The sequence below is a fragment of the Pristiophorus japonicus genome, chromosome 1 (assembly GCF_044704955.1).
Source record: "Pristiophorus japonicus isolate sPriJap1 chromosome 1, sPriJap1.hap1, whole genome shotgun sequence".
Taxonomy (NCBI): Eukaryota; Metazoa; Chordata; class Chondrichthyes; family Pristiophoridae; genus Pristiophorus; species Pristiophorus japonicus.
The window spans coordinates 85,482,002-85,502,418 of record NC_091977.1 but is presented as its reverse complement, the minus strand read 5'-3'; the positions used below and the strand labels follow the sequence as shown (position 1 = coordinate 85,502,418).

The 20,417-nt window shown below is 43.5% G+C and overlaps 1 protein-coding gene across 5 annotated transcripts in view; it reads left to right on the top strand.

Annotated features, from left to right (window-relative positions):
* Positions 1-20,417, top strand: part of dock8 (dedicator of cytokinesis 8) — a 464,486-nt gene that overhangs the window by 91,412 nt on the left and 352,657 nt on the right. For all 5 annotated transcript variants that reach the window (XM_070881523.1, XM_070881482.1, XM_070881473.1 and 2 more), the window contains exon 2: positions 15,645-15,750. In XM_070881523.1, coding sequence (XP_070737624.1) covers positions 15,645-15,750 — 106 coding nt within the window. The remainder of the gene's footprint in view (positions 1-15,644; positions 15,751-20,417) is intronic.

Genomic DNA, 20,417 nt, shown 5'->3' with positions numbered 1-20,417 from the left:
CACCACTTTAGACTCCCTCCTATTGTCTTCTCTCTATTCACCATTTATTACCAGGACTTATCTATCTTAACCTTGCTATGTAACCAGATCTAAGTAACTTGAGTTTTCCTGTGTCCATTCGTGTGCGCATTTTGGCTGCCACTCCAGACCTGAGTCCATCAATTTTATTTTCCCTTTCCCCCCCCCCCCCCATTTGTTTCCTTCTTTTCTCTACCCCTTCTATACCCCTCGCTCCTGCCATTGTGCCTCCTTTCATTTCTTCCCTCTCGGATACTCTGCCCTCCCAAATCCCTACCCAACCCTTCAGCACTCCTCAACATTCCTATTCTACTGCTATCCCAGGCTTGACTCCCTCTTAGATAAACCTACTGCTCCACTCTGTGCCTCTTTTAACATCCTCCGATGGGCCACGCATTTAATAATCTCTGGATTGTTACCTGAGCCACGCTTCTAATCTGCTTATTCCTATGCCAATTGGTGGCTCAGGTAACAATCCAGAGATTATTATCTTTGAGGTTCTGCTTTTTAATTTGGACCCCAACTCCTCAAGCTATCTTAACAGAACCTCATTCCTAGTTCTACCTATATCGTTGGTTCCTACGTGGACCACGACAATGGGATTCTTCCCTTCCCACTCCAAGTCCTTCTCCAGCCACGAGGAGATGTCTTTAACCCTGACACTAGCAGGCAACACAACCTTCAGACCTCCCGGTCACGGCAGCAGAGAACAGTATCTATCTCTCTGACTATACTGTTCCCTACCACAAATATATTCTCTTTCACTCCCCGCCACCACCAGCCCCCTGCCCCCTCTTGAATGGTCTCCTGCACCGTGGGCCCATGGTCAGCTTGCTCATCCATCCTGCAGGCTTTTCCCTCATCCACACAGACAGCAAGAACATCATACCTGTTGTATAAGGACAAATACTGAGGCTCCTCCAGCTCTGCACCTGGGGTCCCCTTACCTGCCTGAGTTGCAGTCACATTCTCCGGTCCCTGAACACTTAGCAGACCTGTATCACTACATAATCTAAGGGGTGTGACTGCCTCCTGGATCAAAGTGTCCAGGTAACTCTCCCCATTCCTGATGCCCCGCAATGTCTGCACCTCAGACGCCAGCTGAAGTTCCTCAGGATGCAGGCACTTACTGCAAACGTGGTTATCCGGGATCGCAATGTTCTCCACAAACTCCCACGTGCTACAGTTGCGGCATACCTTGCACTGCCATCCCTGTATGACCTTGCTCTATTTAATTACATTTGTATTTAAGTATCGTAGTTTACAGTTCAGTTTCTTAACTACTTACTTGATCAAGATTTAGTTACGGATAATGAACTTAAATATCTACCTGTAACACAAAGCACTACAAGTAATGTCGGCAAAAAGCAGCAACTCCTTATCCCTCCAAATTCCCACTCTTTCCAAATTCCCCAATAATACACTCAGTTTTAGTGCACTCTGTTTAAGACACTCTGTGGAGACCTTCCCTTTTGTTCTTTCCTTCCCCCACCCCCTCAGTACTTCTTAAATACTGTTGCACATCTAACTTTTTCCAGTTCTAATAAAAGGTCATTGACCCAAAACGTGAATTCTGTTTCTCTCTCCACAGTTGCTGCCTGGCCTGCCGAGTATTTCCTGTTTTAATTCCCCTAAGGCTATCCGCCCCCACTATTAGCCATTTAGCATTGGACAATTTTTAAAGCTGTCAGCAGGCTAGCCAAAGTGAGTGAGGGCATGAGCACCCGTGCACAGGCTGGGATGCTGTTGGAAGCGTGACTCACTGTCATACTGCCCCACTGGCATGCTCTGTCACAGCTGCACTGTGGGATTGTACGCATTTGCTTAATCAGATTCAGGCACGTGTTTGAAGGGCCCGCTGATCTGATCACGTGTCAGGGGGATGACACGGAGCCAGGGAGTGGAATCTTCTCGACCGGCAGGGAGCACTCGTTGCAAAGTGAGAGATAGCCTCCTTCTGTTCTGTAACCATTCTATGATTTCTTTCTTCCTACATTCCTTCCTTCCTTCCTTATTTCTTTATTTACTCCTTCCTTATTTCCTTCCTTCCTTTTAGTGCATTGATCTTTTTCCCACAACTTGTCACAATGAACATGCTTATTCCATGATTTTATCAACAAAATGCAGAGTCACCACCAAAGAGAAAGTGCAAGATGAGAGTGTTTGGTGAATCACCATTACTAAATAATTAAAGTGAGCTGAGTTCCATCAATGTGTGATGGAAGTGAAGAGCACGAGAAATAGTATAAAGCACTTTTGAGATAAACCAAACAATTTAAACAAGCACAAAACTTAATCAGCAGGAACAATTCAGTTAGAGGGAAGGGAACACCTTTCTATTTTTGCCATCCAATATTGGCATTCACCACACCTGGATTAAGTACACGGTAAGCAAATAAAACTCACTTTGCTCTTGCTGAACAGTGTGCTTTATCCCTAACCAGAAGAGCATTCCTATGCACCAATGTAATTTGTCTATTTCCCACATTAGCCATTGTTGTGGCCTCTTGAGTAGGATTGCACAAATCACGACTAAATTGGGTAAGTTATGACAAGGTTTAATGTTTTGGACTTGTGCCAACTACCAAAGTCATTTCATTTCACATTTAAGACATTTACAGCCAACAGAGAGAACAGACATTCAATCGGCCTAAAGTGGGCTCAATTCAAATCCATGTCTTAGATGTGAAAGGAGAATTTGCTTAGCCAGTCCGATAATCAATCCTCATTACAGTAAATCCTCATTGCAATGATCCTGACCAATGGATCCACCATGGACCCAATCCAAGTCGGGACCGGGGTCATGCAAGGCTGTGTCATCGCACCAACGCTCTTTTCAATCTTCCTTGCTGCAAAGCTACATCTCACCCTTAGCAAGCTCTCCGCTGGAGTGGAGCTAAATTATGGAACAGATGAGAATCTGTTCAACCTCTGCTGCCTCCAGGCCAGATGCAAGGTTGTCCCATCCTGGAGTGTATTAGGGATGGTTTTCTAAACCAATATGTCAAGGAACCAACTAGAGGGCTGGCCATCCTAGACTGGGTGATGTGTAATGAGAAAGGACTAATTAGCAGTCTTATTGTGCGAGACCCCTTGGGGAAGAGTGACCATAATATGGTAGAATTCTTTATTAAGATGGAGAGTGACACAGTTAATTCAGAGACTAGGGTCCTGAACTTAAGGAAAGGTAACTTCGATGGTATGAGACATGAATTGGCTAGAATAGACTGGCGTGTGATACTTAAAAGGTTGACGGTGAATGGGCAATGGCAAACGTTTAAAGATCACATGAATAAACTTCAACAATTGTACATCCCTGTCTGGAGTAAAAATAAAACGGGGAAGGTGGCTCAACCGTGGCTAACAAGGGAAATTAGGGATCGTGTTAAATCCAAAGAAGAAGCATATAAATTGGCCAGAAAAAGGACTGGGAAAAATGTAGAATTCAGCAGAGGAGGGCAAAGGGTTTAATTAGGAGGGGGAAAATAGAGTATGAGAGGAAGCTTGCTGGGAACATAAAAACTGACTTCAAAAGCTTCTATAGATATGTGAAGAGAAAAAGATTGGTGAAGACAAACGTGGGTCCCTTGCAGTCAGAATCAGGTGAATTTATAATGGGGAACAAAGAAATGGCAGACCAGTTGAACAAATACTTTGGTTCTGGCTTCACGAAGGAAGACACAAATAACCTTCCAGAATTACTAGGGGACCGAGGGTCTAGCGAGAAGGAGGAGCTGAAGGAAATCCTTATTAGTCAGAAAATTGTGTTAGGGAAATTGATGGGATTGAAGGCCGATAAATCCCCAGGGCCCAATAGTCTGCATCCCAGAGTACTTAAGGAAGTGGCCCGAGAAATAGTGGATGCATTGGTAATCATTTTCCAACAGTCTATTGACTCTGGATCAGTTCCTATGGACTGGAGGGTAGCTAATGTAACACCACTTTTTAAAAAAGGAAGGAGAGAGAAAACGACGGCCTGACATCAGTAGTGAGGAAAATGTTGTAATCAATTATTAAAGATGAAATGGCAGCGCATTTGGAAAGCAGTGACAGGATCAGTCCAAGTCAGCATGGATTTATGAAAGGGAAATCATGCTTGACAAATCTTCTAGAATTTTTTAAGGATGTAATTAGTAGAGTGGACAAGGGAGAACCAGTGGATATGTTGTATTTGGATTTTCAAAAGGCATTTGACAAGGTCCCACACAAGAGATTGGTGTGCAAAATTAAAGTACATGGTATTGGGAGTAATGTATTGACGTGGATAGAGAACTGGTTGGCAGACAGGAAGCAGAGAGTTGGGATAAATGGGTCCTTTTCAGAATGGCAGGCAGTGACCAGTGGGGTGCCGCAGAGCTCAGTGCTGGGATCCCAGCTATTTACATTAGATGAAGGAATTGAGTGTAATATCTCCAAGTTTGCAGATGAGACTAAGCTGGGTGGCGGTGTGAGCTGTGAGGAGGATGCTAAGAGGCTGCAGGGTGACTTGGACAGGTTAGGTGAGTGGGGCAAATGCATGGCAGATGCAGTATAATGTGCATAAATGTGAGGTTATCCACTTTGGTGGCAAAAGCATGAAAGCAGAGTATTATCTAAATGGCGGCAGATTAGGAAAAAGGGAGGTGCAACGAGACCTGGGTGTCATGGTACATCAGCCATTGAAGGTTGGCATGCAGGTGCAGCAGTAGGTGAAGAAGACAAATGGCATGTTGGCCTTCATAGCGAGGGGATTTGAGTATAGGAGCAGCGAGGTCTTAATGCAGTTGTACAGGGCCTTGGTGAGGCCTCACCTGGAATATTGTGTTCAGTTTTGGTCTCCTAATCTCAGGAAGGACGTTCTTGCTATTGAGGGAGTGCAGCGAAGGTTCACCAGACAGATTCCAAGGGATGGCAGAACTGACATATGAGGAGAGACTGAATCAACTGGGCCTGTATTCACTGGAGTTTAGCAGAATGAGAGGGGATCTCATAGAAACATTTAAAATTCTGACGGGAGTGGACAGGTTAGATGCAGGAAGAATGTTCCCGATGTTGGGTAAGTCAGGAACCAGGGGTCACAGTCTAAGGATAAGGGGTAAGCCAATTAGGACCGAGATGAGGAGAAACTTCTTCACTCAGAGAGTGGTGAACCTGTGGAATTCTGTACCTCAGTGAGTTGTTGATGCCAGTTCATTAGATATATTCAAGAGGGAGTTAGATATGGCCCTTATGGCGAAAGGGATCAAGGGGTATGGAGAGAAATCAGGAAAGGGGTACTGAGGTGAATGATCAGCCATGATCTTATTGAATGGCGGTACAGGCTAGAAGGGCTGAATGGCCTACTCCTGCACCTATTTTCTATGTTTCTATGTTTCTAACCTCTGTCATTGAACTACAGTACGCAGACGACGCTTGCGTTTGCGCACACTCGGAGGCCAAACCTCAAGCCATCGTCAACACCTTCGCCAAGGCCTATAAGAGCATGGGCCTGATGCTAAACATCCGGAAGAGAAAGGTCCTCTACCAACCTGACCCCGCCACACAGCACTGCCCCCCGATTATTAAAATCCACGATGAGGCCTTGGACAACGTGGACCATTTTCCACACCTCAGGAGCCTACTGTCAGCAAGAGCAGACATTGATGATGAGGTCCAACACCGCCTTCAGTGCACCAGTGCAGCCTTCGGTTGCCTGAGGAAGAGAGTGTTTGAAGACCAGCACCTCAAATCCGGCACCAAGCTTATGGTAGGACAGTAGTGATACCTGCCCTCCTATATATATTACAGTAAATAACTACTTCTAGTTGATAAATTATCTTTATTGATTAATGAATAATTTAAGTTTCCCCTTAACCTTCACTGTTGTAAAACGAACAATCCTAGCTTCTCAAATTGCTCCACATAACTAAAGTCCCCTGTCCCTGATATCCTCCTGGTAAATCTCCTCTGCACCCCCTCCAAAGTCTTGACATCTTCTTAAAGTGTGTTGCCCAGAATTGTAAAATACTCAAACTGAGACCTAACTAGTGATTAGCATGACTTCCTTGTTTTTGTGTTGTATTGACTATTTACAAAGCCAAGTATCCCGTATGCTTTCTAAACCACATTATCATCTTGCCCTGCCACTTTCAAAGATTTATGAATATGCACCTCCAGGTCCCTCTGCTCTTGCACCCCCCTCAAAATATTACCATTTAGATCTCTACATTTTGTTTCTCCCAAAGTGCATCACGTCATACTTTTCCGCATTAAATTGCATCTGCCATGTGTCTGCCTATTTCACCAATCTGTCTATGTCCTAAAGCCTGCTACCATCCTCCTCACTATTTACTACTCTGCCAAGTTTTGTATCATCCGCAAACTTCAAAATTCTACTTCCTATATTCAAGTCCAGGTTATTTATATATAACAAGGAATCCTATGGTCCTCATACCGATCCTGTGGGGACCCCACTGCATACTTCTTCCCAGCCAGAAAAAGCATCCATTCACCACTACTCACTGCTTCCTATCCCTTAGCCAATTACATACCCAAGTTACCACCCACCCGTTAATCCCATGTCCTTCGATTTTCTGAATAAGTCTGTTTTTTGGTACTTTATCAAATGCCTTTTGAAACTCCATATATACAACATCTACTGCACTGTCTTCATCAACCCTCTCTGTTACTCCACCAAAGAACTCCATCAGGTTAGGCAGACACAATTTACCTTGAACAACTTTGCGCTGACTGTCCTTTAATAACCCATTCTTCTCCATGTCAGAATTAATTTTGTCTTTAACAATGGTCTCTAATAATTTTCCCATCACTGACGTTAGACTGACTGGCTTGTAGTTATCAAGATTATCTCTCTCCTATTTTTTAAATAAGGATGTAACATTTGCAATCTCCAGTCCTCTGGCACCACTCCCAAATACAAGGAAGATTGAAAGATTGTGGTCAGAGCTTCTGTTATCTCCACCATTGTTTCAGTTGTGTATGGAGAAAGAGTTAGACTGAATACTGTGAGCTCAAAGTAAGGTGTGACCTTAGTCTTTTATTGCAGGTCTCCAGAGTGCCTCTCCAACCTGTGAAGTCTCCTTAAATACTGGTGCTCCCAAGGGATTATGGGATCCCTTGGGACTCCAGGGGATGAGCCCTTTGGTGGCTGTACAGAGTAAATACAAGTCCACATCTCTCACAACATTCCCCCACAAAGTCAATAGTGTAACTATTTACAATGTCAGTCGATCTGGGGCCCTTCTTACCCTGGTTGATCGTCTCGGTGTGAAAGCTGGTGGTGTTGAGTCATTTGTTGAGCCCTCGCTGGGCTGCTGTGCAGCTGGCCTTGCTGGGCTGCCTGCTGTGTTGGGCCCTGCAGGGATGCTGTAGATGATGGGTTCTGCTTCGTGGTTCACCATGGTACCGGTTGCCACTGGTGTGTATGTTGGGGGATCAAAAAAGGTAGGGTCCAAGATGCGTTGCTCAGGATTGTCCGTGAATCTGAGTTTGATTTGGTCCAAGTGTTTCCGGTGAATGAGTCCATTTGAAAGTTTGACCTGAAACAGCCTGCTCCCCTCTTTGGCCACGACAGTGACGGGAAGCCTTGTCCATAATTTAATACAAATACAGGATCATTGATTTCAATCTCACGTGACATTTGCGCTATCATGGTATGCACTTTGTTGAAGCTGCCTGCTCTCTACCTGTTCATGTAGATCAGGGTGAACTAACGAGAGCCTTGTCTTAAGTGCTCTTTTCATGAGCAGTTCAGCAGGTGGGATCCCAGTGAGTCAGTGGGGTCTCGTGCGGTAACTAAACAGGACTCCGGATAGGCGAGTCTGCAGCGAGCCTTCAGTTACCCTCTTCAAGCCTTGCTTGATATTTTGCACTGCTCTCGCTGCCTGACCATTGGACACTGGTTTAAACAGGGCAGATGTGACATGTTTGATCCCGTTACGGGTCATGAATTCTTTGAACTCAGCACTGGTAAAACATGGCCCGTTGTCGCTCACCAGGACATCGGGTAAGCTGTGAGTGGCAAACATGGCCCGCAGGCTTTCAGTAGTGGCAGCGGACGTGCTAGCCGACATTATCTCACATTCAATCCACTTGAGGTACACGTCTACAACCACAAGGAACATTTTACCCAAGAACGGGTCTGCATAGTCAACATGTACCCGAGACCACGGTTTGGAGGGCCAAGACCATAAACTTAGCGGCGCCTCCCTGGGTACATTGCTTAACTGAAAGCATGTGTTACATCTGTGAACACAGGACTCTTAAGTCCGCATCGATACCGGGCCACCATACGTGGGATCTGACTATCGCTTTCATCATTGCGATGCCTGGGTGAGTACTGTGGAGGTCATTGATGAAGGTGTCTCTGCCCTTCTTGGGGACCACTACTCGATTGCCCCACAGAAGGCAGTCTGCCTGTATAGACATTTCATTTTTGTGCCGCTGGAACGGCTTTATCTCTTCCTGCATTTCCACTGGGACCCTGGACCAGCTCCCGCGAAGCACACAGCTTTTGACTAGAGATAATAAGGGGTCCTGGCTTGTCCAGGTTTTGATCTGCCAGGCAGTGACGGGTGATTGCTCACTCTCAAATGCTTCCATAACCATGGCTAGATCTGCGGGCTGCGCCATTTCCACCCCCGTGGTGGGCAACAGCAGCCTACTGAGAGCATCGGCGCAGTTTTCTGTACCTGGCCTGTGGCGGATGGCATAGTTGTATGCGGACAACGTGAGCACCCATCTCTGGATGCGGGCCGATGCGTTGGTATTTATACCTTTACTCTCGGAAAACAGGGATATAAGTGATTTATGGTCAGTTTCCAATTCGAATTTTAGCCCAAACAGGTATTGATGCATTTTTGTGCCCATAGACACACGCTAACGCTCCTTTTTCAATCATGCTGTAGGCTCTCTCAGCCTTAGACAGACTCCTAGATGCATCAGCAACCGGTTGCAGCTTCCCAAAATCATTAGCTTGTTGCAATACACACCCGACGCCATATGACGATGCATCACATGCTAGTACCAAATGCTTAAATGGATCATACAACACAAGCAATTTGTTGGAGCGTTTTAACCTGAGTCCCACAAGGTTGAGTCGACTAAGAACCTCCTCCAGGTTCTGCAGCTGCTCGACTGTGTTCTGACCTGTGACCAAGATATCGTCCTGGAAGACCACGGTGTAAGGGACCAACTTCAGTAAACTTTCCATGTTTCTCTGGAATATCGCCACCACTGATCGGATTCCAAACGGGCATCTGTTATATACAAAAAGACCTTTGTGCGTGTTGATGCCTTTGATGATTCCTCCAGTTCCTGCGTCATGTAGGCTGAAGTCCGATTCAGCTTCGTGAACGTCTTTCCTCCCGCCAGCGTTGCAAAGAGGTCATCGGCCTTTGGTAGTGGGTATTGGTCCTGCAGGGAGAAACGATTGATAGTTACTTTGTAATCGCCACAGATTCTGACGGTGCCGTCTCCCTTGAGGACTGGGACAATAGGACTGGCCCACTCGCTGAACTCAATCGGTGAAATGATGCCCTCTCTTTGCAGCTGGTCTAGCTCAATCTCTACCCTTTCTCTCATCATGTACGGTACTGCTCTCGCCTTGTGATGGATGGGTCGCACCCCCGGAATTAGGTGGATCTGCACTTTTGCTCCTTGGAATTTCCCGATGCCTGGTTCAAACAGCGAAAGAAATTTGTTTAAGACCTGTGCACATGAAGTTTCGTCAGCGGGCGATGGCGCTCGTACGTCGTCCCAGTTCCAGCGTATCTTTCCCAGCCAGCTCCTGCCGAGCAGCATGGGACCATTGCCCGGTACCACCCAGAGTGATAGCTTGTGTACCACTTCATCGTAGGAGACCTTTACAGTAGCACTGCCGATTACAGGAATCAGTTCTTTCGTATATGTTCTTAGTTTCGTGCGAACTGGAGCTAAGACTAGCCTTGAGGTCTTGTTGCACCACAACCATTCAAAAGTCTTTTTGCCTATGATGGACTGTCTCAAACCCGTGTCCAGCTCCATTGACACCGGGAGTCCATATAGTTCAACATTCAGCATTATCGGGGGATAATTCGTGGTGTATGTGTGCACCCCATGTACCTCTGCCCCCCCTCTCTGCGGCTCTGGGTTGATCCTCCGTGGATCAGTCCTCCTCTGCAACATGATGGTTTGCAGGTTTAACAGGCTTTGCAGCTCGCCTGCACACTCGTTGTAGGTGTCCCTTTGTTCCACAGCCTTTGCAAATGAACTCTTTGAATCGGCATGAATGGAAACGATGATCACCCCCGCAGCACCAACAAGGTGTTAATGCCCTAGCATTCATCACTCTTGATGGTAGACTCTGAGTCATCTGCGGACGTACAGCTGCAGGTATGTGTGACCTGCCCTGTATGTTATGATTCAAAAACATCACTTTGTTCACAGTACTTGTAGCAGCACTTATGTGCTGAGAGATTTGCTTCGTATTGTCACTGATGGCAATGAATGCCTGAACTATCGCTATGGCCTTACTCAAGGTTGGGTTCGCTACAGTCAAAAGTTTGCAAAGTATGGTTTTGTGACCAATGCCAAGTACAAAAAAGTCTCTGAGCATGTGCTCCAAATGTCCTTCAAATTCGCAATGTCCTGCAAGGCGTCTTAGCTCGGCGACATAACTCACCACTTCCTGGCCTCAGACCTTTTGTAGGCGTAGAACCGGTACCTCGCCATCAGAACGTTTTCCTTCGGGTTCAAATGCTCTCAGACCAGTGTGCACAAATTGTCGTATGATTTCTCTGTGGGTTTCGCTGGAGTGAGCAGATTCTTCATGAGGCCATACGTTAGTGCCCCACAGACAGTGAAGAGGATCGCCCTTCGTTTGGCAACGCTCTCTTCCCCATCCAGCTCATTGGCCACGAAGTATTGGTCGAGTCGCTCCACAAAAGTTTCCCAATCATCTCCCTCCGAGAATTTCTCCAGGATGCCCACTGTTCTCTGCATCTTTGGGTTCGCTATCTGTATCTTGTCACCAGTTGTTGTGTATGGAGTAAGAGTCAGACTGAACCCTGTGAGCACAAAGTAAAGTGTGATCTTAGTCTTTTATTGCAGGTCTCCAGAGTGCTTCTCCAACATGTGAAGCCTCCTTAAATACCTGTGCTCCCAAGGGATTATGGGATCCCTTGGAACTCCAGGAGATGAGCCCTCTGGTGGCTGTACAGAGTAAATGCAAGTCCACATATATAACAGTTTCCCTCAGCAACCTAGGATGCATCCCATTTTGGATTGGTGACTTGTTAACTTTGAGTGATGCCAACCTATTTAGTACCTCTTTTCTGTCTATTTTTATCCTAACCAATATCTCTACTCCTCCTCTACTGCAACATTAACTTAGAATCATAGAATCCTCTTCTTTTGTGAGATGCAAAGTATTCATTCAGTACCTTACTTATGCCCTCTGCCTCCACAAGAAGATTTCCTTGTTTGTCCCTAACAGCCCCACCATTCCTTTTTATTTTTTATATGTTTATAAAATATTTTTGGGTTCCCTTTTAGGTTTCCCACTAATCTTTTCTGATATTGTTTCTTTGCCCTTCTTGTATCCTTTTTCAATGATTTATATATTTCTGGAATGAAAACAACTTCATTATAAGCGCAAATACAATTTTTCACCATTGCCCAAAATATTTGTGGTTGTACATAATGATCCGACTATTGAATAATTACTTAACACTTCAAATCATTATTGATCTGTTTCCAGGCTGCTTGTTTACTGTTGAGAAAAAAATGATGAATGTGCCATTACAAAAATATGTTCAACAATCCATCCCAGGTAACCCAGCCACAAAGTCCAATAGATGTAATATTGGACTTTCTCTAGTGCTATGGATTCCAGGTAGGCCCTATCATCAGAGAAAACTGTGATTAATGTTTTCACGCCACGCCCAAAGACTGTATAGACAAAAAGAGAAAACAAGAAGAGAAAAAAGGAGAGGGAGGCATAGGATAAGAAAAAAACAAGGCAGTAAAAAGGGAAAAGAAGTAAGAGGACAGGGAAAAAAGGTGAGATAAATATGTTATGTCACAGTTATACTCGACTGAAAGTTGCAGTGTTGGTTCTATCTCTCAGTGATGCCTGCTTACATTGTAGTAAAGCTGGGGAAAGCAGGTTTCTGTGCATGTACTCAAGTGCACACAAAGAGCTTTGCTCAACGACCTCCCACTGACAGTCTGACTTTAAAAAAATGCTTAACAACAGTGGGAAAGATTGAAATTCCTTCAATCAGTTCAATTGTGAATGGTCGTACAGCAGGCTACCAAGGTATGTTTTAACTTTAATTGCCCATCTTTTTGGGGGAGGCTTCACACCAGCTGCTTTTGTAGTACGTAATTGATACCTGTTTCCACATGATTTCTGAGAGGTGATCGGCTGAAAATACTTTTTCTTGTAGCAAGCAGAACAGAAGATTTGGTTGCTTTAATAACAACTGAAGAATATCATTGACATGAGTATTTGAAATAGAGACAGCAAAATATTTAAAGTGTCCTCATTTTTGAAAAGGAATTGTGTGCAATGCAAGGCAATGCCATACATCATCGAACTGTATCAAAGTTCCTCTAACAACCAACAGCCTTCGGACAAATCACTGCTTGGGATTGAGGTCCTCAACCAAACTGAGGTCCTTAGTGATAATCCCAGGCTTAAACTACACCAGGTGGTATTTTTTATCTACTCGGTCATCTGAGACCTAAAAAAAGACACCATTTTTTTCAAAGAAAGGGATGGGTAATAAGTGTGCATGCCGATCAACAATAAGAGTCAAATGCCCAAACACTAATATTCCCACAAGGGTGAGACTGAGTGCAATGTAACGTGTGAAGTTACCCATTTTTTTTTCTTTCTATTGTTGGGAACCTACATTAGTTTATTTTTGTATATACAGTGAAACATTGAAGCACTTAAGTGGGAAATGTTTAGCCTGAATATAAGCAAATCAGTGTAAAGCACGTGGATACTGAATTTTTCCCATCAATGGATCATGAAATAAAATGCCCTGCTGCAAAGAGAAACCACTTACCACCCGTGACTGTAATACGGACATAAACCTGCTGATGTCATAAATGTTCTGGGTTCTCATCTGTAAAACAGGAACCAACTTTGATCTTGTTAGTTGAAATGCTTAAGAATGTCTTTAAAAGGAGCTAGCGTGAAATTACTCGGATACAAGACTTAATTAACTTCCTTGAATCATTTTGTTCTATGCTCGGTTTTGAGAACTCTTTACGATGTGTCCATATAAACTTTCAACAAAATATTGTACAAGGTGATTAAATGTGAGTGTATGAGGAACTGCAACTTGCCTGTATGACTTTTATTAACAAACTTCAGTTCTCTTAAATTTGAGTTATTGACTGATCTAAAAACGGCTCAGCATGCTGACTGAAAGCAATGAATAGAATTTCTTGTCTTTTCCTAATCTTACTGATGGGCTATTAAAGTAATATTTGAAAAATGTGAGCTTTGGTTTTTTTCAGAACAAACAATGAGGCTACATCCCAACCTCAGTGGAGAACATGCTGCTGTACCAGTGCCTTCAATGCCTTTCTCCTATTTTGGGGCATATTTTGCTGCCCCTACGGGCACGTACGAAGTGCACACATGCCCGTAGGAGCTGTGCAAGTTCCGGGTTTAGGTCTGCAATGCGCATGCACGAAAACCCGGAAATTGCGATCTGTCAAGAATTCTCTTGATAGATCATACAAATCCGAAAGTAATGGGCCTCCGCATGCAGAGAGTTGAGCTATTTGCCAAACTTCTGCCCGTGGATGCCCTTGAGATTCTTACGCTGGTAAAAGCAGACGTAAGGCCTGTTTACCCAGTGGAACAGTTTTAAAAAGTACAAAAATAAATGTTTTTCAACAATGTATACATTAAAAACCCTGTTCAATAAGTTAAGTTTATTTTTAGCCCCGTTAAAACATTTAAATTATTTTTTCAAAAAATTTAATTTTTGTTTAAAATATTTAATTAAATGCCATTTTAATTAATTTTAAATATGTATTTTTTTTATTTCATGTGCTCGTGTATTTTTTAAGTGATCCCCATTCATACTTATAGGAGTTCTGTACAAACGGAATCCCGAAAAGTATGATTGGGGATTATCTTCTATTATTGGTTGGGCAAGCCCAGGTGATCCCAGGGGCATTTGCAAACCGCATGCAGTCCTGGGATTTGTTTTGAGAACATCTGAATTATCCAACCCCAGTCTAAACCCAGCTACTCGTTGGCCAATGATGTGATTTGTATGCTCCATTCATACAATATTAATTGAATTACTTTTGATGGGAGCTTATTCCACATACCCAATGCTCTTGTGACATAAACATCTTCAAATCCTTTGTTTTACTTGAACCTTGCTAGTTTTGTATTGTGCTCTCTGTGATCACAGCTTCAATTCATCAGATTACATCTGTATTTTAGGTTTTCAAACTCATGCTGGGACTCCAGGAGGGCACCAAATATCTCTTCTTCTGGGACTGAGCATACCAGACACTTGTAGCAAAATCTATATCCTATATTTTCTGTATTTTTTGACTGAATAACATTATTTCTGCTACTTTATACAAAGAAACATATATTTCTGCATTGATAACTCTTTATATTTTGGTAGCTGACACGGACCTTCACAAGTTGGGAGATAGGGTCCCAAGGAATGTACCAATATTTCCAGGGGGAGCAGGGGGGCGCCATTGACACAGAAAAGTTTGAAAATTATTTATCTGTATTAACTAGGGAATAATGGCTTTAAAGTACCTCACCCAAGTAAGCTTTCATCATGTGAGAATCTAAACAATGATTGTTGGCAAGCTATTTATACAGCAGCTCAGCTTGATAATGATCTCACCTCACGTGCATAATTTCCAGAAGAGCGCACTGGATAGTGATCAGGACCTAACACCCTGACAACTCTCCTTCCTCCACGCAAGTGGTGATAAGAGAATATCTCACAAGCCCAGCTTGGCCCAGGGATAAAGCCTGCAACATTTCTGGTCTGCAGGACTCATACATTTCATTGGGGACCATGAAGGCAATTTTAACCCAAGTTACCTGGAGGAAACTGGGCGGGTGGGTAGTTAACATCGCCCAGGTTACTTTTCTGTCAGTGGGCAGCCTCTGAGCCCTGCGATTTCCCGTCGCTTCTAGCCGAAACGGTTGGAAAGTCAGCCGGTGGGATTTAAATGAAGCTCTATATTTAAAACAGCCTCATTCCTGGAGCAGTGGCTGAACTTGTAACTCACACCGCTTTCTACCTGCCTGGAGTTAAAAGCGGGACCCATATGTTCAACACCACTATTTTACAGCCAATCCCAGTGAGGCCAAAATAAGCTCTCGGAAACCTTTGCATAGCATTGTGAGCTGGCTGCGAATGATGGGAATAGTTGATGTAGTTTTCCATGCCTGTCAACACACAAAGAAAGAACCTAAGGAGAAGTGAGAGCGTTTTCTGAGCTGGTAGATACAGGATGCTAGATCTATATAAATTCCACTTAATCTGGCATTCATCTGCAACAGAAAAGGAGGTGGTATTAATGGCATAATACTCTAATCAGATAAGAGCTCTGTTGTGTGCACGCCTACATTTTAATATGATAACCCTTTTTTATTGTAGGTATTCCTCAGCTGAAATTAGGAGGCAATGTTTCCAACAAACAAATCATGCAGCCATCAATCCACAACGCACTGTAAACAACTATGGCACCGCCTCATTTCAGATAGTAAGTATAAGATTTGATCCCACTATAATTCATGGTTACTGTGAGGGTGCAAGGCAAATGATAAATGATGGGTCTTTTCTGTTCAATTTAAAGTAAGACTTCTATTTAACTTACATTTGGAGTTGAGGGATTAGTAGGAAAGTTATCAAAAGCTCCTAAGTGGTTCACTCGTGTTACAAGGAAGGAAAAAATACAATGACCAGACGGCGGGAAAAAAACGAATGTAAATAATTGGGAGAGGAAGAAACAGCAGATCTATAATGGTTACATCTGAGATGTTCAATCAGTACAGAAACAATTATTTTCTTTTTTAATTTTCATCTCATTTTTGAGCTCTTGATAAGAACATAAGAACATAAGGAATAGGAGCAGATATAGGCCATATGGTTCCTCGAGCCTGCTCCACCATTCAATAAGATCATGGCTGATCCGATCATGGACTCGGCTCCATTTCCATGCCTGCTCCCCATCACCCTCTACTCACTTATCGCTCAAAAATCTGTCGATCTCCGCCTTAAATATATTCAATGACCCAGCCTCCACAGCTCTCTGGGGCAAAGAATTCCATAGATTTACAACCGTCTGAGAGAAGAAATTTCTCCTCATCTCAGTTTTAAATGGGCAGCCCCTTATTCTAATACTATGTTCCCTAGTTTTAGTTTCCCCATGAGTGGAAATATCCTCTCTGCATCCACCTTGTCGAGCCCCCTCATTATCTTATAAGTTTCAATAAGATCACCTCTCATTCTTCTGAACTCCAATGAGTATAGACCCAACCGACTCAACCTATCCTCATAAGTCAACCCCCTCATCTCTGGAATCAAGTGAGTGAACCTTCTCTGAACAGCCTACAATGCAAGTATATCCTTACTTAAATACAGAGACCAAAACTATACACAATACTCCAGGTATGGCCTCACCAATACCCTGTACAGTTGTAGCAGAACTTCTCTGCTTTTATACTCTATCCCCCTTGCAATAACAGCCAACATTCCATTTGTCTTCCTGATTACTTGCTGTACCTGCATACTAACATTTTGTGTTTCATGCACAAGGACCCCCAGGTCTCTCTGTACTGCAGCACTTTGCAATTTTTCTCCATTTAAATTATAATTTGCTTTTCTATTTTTTTCTGCCAAAGTAGATAACCTCAGATTGAAGGTTAGGGATCTTGGTGCTGAGGAATAGGACACTTTGCCATTTCAGGCACTCGGTACCACCATCAAACAGTCCCAGGACAGATGTGCTATAATCAGTTGCAGAGTGAAACACACTATTGTCTGCCCAACAATGTGCCTTAATCTCATCCTCAGAAGAGCACCTCCTACTGTAACAGTATGATAGCTCAATTTCCCAAATCGCTATCCTTTTGACTGGTTTCCTTAGTCAAATTATTTGAGAAAAATTATTTAAGATTGTTTTATATGAGTGACTGCACCAATATTGTTCCTCATTCATTGGGTGGACAGCTAATATTAAGGTGTCTCTTAATAGTTTTCAAATGTCTAAATATTGTACAAAAATAATGGGGTCAAAATACGGTATCGCCGTTTTTGAGGTGGTGTCACCGCCTGAGTGCTGATTTTACTGCCAGGCATTAGGTGCAGGCTCCAACTGCCAAATTCAGTTTTTACGCCCAAAGGTGAGAGAGCAGCACTAAAAAGTGGTGTTGCACACTCCTCCTCAGACGGGAGCTCAGGAGCCCGACTGAATTTTGCATCGGGAGGCTACCGCCATACTAGCTGGAAAACGGGAAAAAAAGGGAAGAAAGAAAAATAAACCTCAAACATCTCTGACCCACACACAAACTTCCCCACTGTTGTAACTAATGAAAAAAATGAAGAAATAAAGAAAGAAAATAACTTACCTTGCTCTCTGGCCGATTACGCCCAAGTACTGCCGTTTACTTACCACTTTTTCCAGGTTGTAAGAACATCTGCCGGGAAGGCCAATGTTCAAACTAAATATTGCAATAGAGGTGCCAAGGAGGCGTTGCACACTGGTGATGTCACAATGCGGGTGGCATTAGCCGGCGCTGCATTGCCTCTTGGCGCCTCTGCCAAAGAGCCAACTGAATTTCAGCCGGGGCATGGACGAAGTTCACTGTCAAAGGTAGGCCTTTGCCGCCTGCTTGCTGCCTCACATGTGTGGTAATGGGCGGCATCCACAATTGAATTTTGACCCCAACGTGTGTCATAAGATAAATTGATGAATAATTTGGTAATTGTAAATGGAAACATGACTGGATTGAAATGTCCTTCAGATATATTTTTTTATCAATTCTTATAGTTGGCTTATAAATATATTGTTGTATCCAAGTATAACCCTGAAATTACACAGGATTGCTCCACCGGCATAATTGCTGGAAGCGCTTGCCAAGAAGATCCGCTCCTGACTGGGCCAAAATATCTAAAGGTTAGGAAAGTTTCCCTCATTAGTATAGGCATGCAACAAATGTAACCTAGGGTGCCTGCAGAGCAAAGGGACAGGGAATGCTGCCCTGGGCAGGCATGCCAATGTCACAAACAGCTTTAGAATTTTTTTCCTGGGTCAATCGACACCCTTAACGTGGAGGCAGGTTTCTTGGCAATGTCATGACATTCTTCAGGAGCTCAGGCCAGGATCTCCAGGTGGGTCTCACAGCTGCCAGGGCAAGGGCCAATACATCTCGTTGAGCCTGGTACAATGGTTTTTTGATGCAGAAATTCTCTGGATGAGAAAATTGCTGGCCTGGGAAAACCCTCCTCTTTAGCGTCAGGAGCCATGTTTGGTGCAGATGGAGGTTCTGCCCTAACTGCCACTGTGGAAACTACCATCAGGGGCATGAACCCAGCTTATTTGGGTCCCGGCTTAATGACCAGCTTATCCATCATCATCATCATCATAGGCGGTCCCTTGAAACGAGGATGACATGCTTTCACACCCAAAAAAAGGATGAATTCACAGGTGTTTCGAAAGAAGAACCCAAGCTACATCCACAAGGGTGGAAAATGCCTGTGCGTGGGTTTTTTTTAACGTGTGTTGGCCGTTGCACACCAGCTCATCCATTGCACTCCTGGCAAAATATACCGAAAGTGTGCCGCAAAGTGTGCACATTTTTAGCCTCAATGATTTGATGTGCTTTTTGTTATTGAACACTGGATTGGAAAAGATGGTTGTGGTCCATGTGGGCTCGTCCAAAGTTCAAAAAAGTACTTTACTGTACACTCCTATACCTCAAATGCTTTGGAAAAATGTGTTGTATTTTAGGAATATGCTAGCTATATACTGAACTATTTAGCCCGGATTATCTAAGAAACATAGAAATTTACAGCGCGGAAGGAGGCCATTTCGGCCCATCATGTCCGTGATGGCCGACAAAGATCCTCACGGCCCTTGCTCAGCAGAAGCAGAAGCAGAACCTCGATCTTAAGCCAACATTTAGCTCCTTTGTTACGGCCACTTTGCCGACAACGGTTTACACCAATATTTCTTGCCAATCTCATGAGCATACACAGGAACTTAAAAATCGACAAAAACCAGTGGAAATCAAAGTTAACAATCAAGGCCCGAGGAAAATGCGGAACTCACACAGTGTATTTCTTCGTTAAATATGAAAATAAAAGTTGGAAGCCATCTAACCATCACTCATACATATTAGGCACAGCTTTTTTGAGAGAATGCATTCATGGAAGCTTTCCCATTTTTAATTTCACTCATACTGATGCCATATAAAAGATTTCAAAGGAACAGTGCATTACAAATCTCGCAGGATAAATTTTTTTAAATTGCTTTCAAAATTGCCGTGAAACACCAAAAATATGACTTTGTTTCTTACTACACCTAAAATTCTGGGCATCTTAAACCCGTTCTGAACCAGGGTTATTGCAAGAAATTTGCATGTATGGTTCTTTAGCCTGGAGTGGAGGGGGGCAGAGCAGTTATAATGAGCCAAGATGTGTTCGGAGCAAGTATTGGTAAATGGGCATAAAAGATTGAGGAAATTCTAGCTTACCGTTATTACTTGCATAACTCGCTTGTGCCCAAATTTCCTCAATCTTTTACATTGGGTAGTTGTTTTACGCCCTGACTACGGATGTCCCAATAACAGCAACAGCTTGCATTTATATAGCATCTTTAACATAGTAAAATGTCCCAGGCACATCACAGGACTGTTATCAAACACTATTTTACACTGATCCACATAAGGATATATTGGGACAGGTGACCAAAACCATGATCAAAGAGGTAGTTTTTACAGGAGAAGAAAAAGATCGAGAGGTGTAGGGAGTGAATTCCAGATCCTCGGGTCTAGGCAACTAAAGGCACAGCCGCCAATGGTGAAGCAATTAAAATAGGGGAAGTGCAGAAATGCCTCGATTTTTAAAATTCTCATCCTTGTTTTCAAATCCATCCATAACCTTTTCTCTCCCTATGTCTGTAGCCTCCGCCAGCCCGACAAGCCTTCGAAATCTCTGCGCTCCTCTAATTCTAGCCCTTTGTGCATCCCTGCTCTGGAATTCCCTCCCTAAACCTCTCTGCCTCTCTAGTTCTATCTCCTCCTTTAAGACATTCCTTAAAACCTATCTCTTTCCTGTCTTAATATCTCTTCATATGGCTCAGTGTCAAATTTTGTTTGATAATTGCTTCGGAGCAGCACCTGGGGATGTATTATTACATAAAGGCTC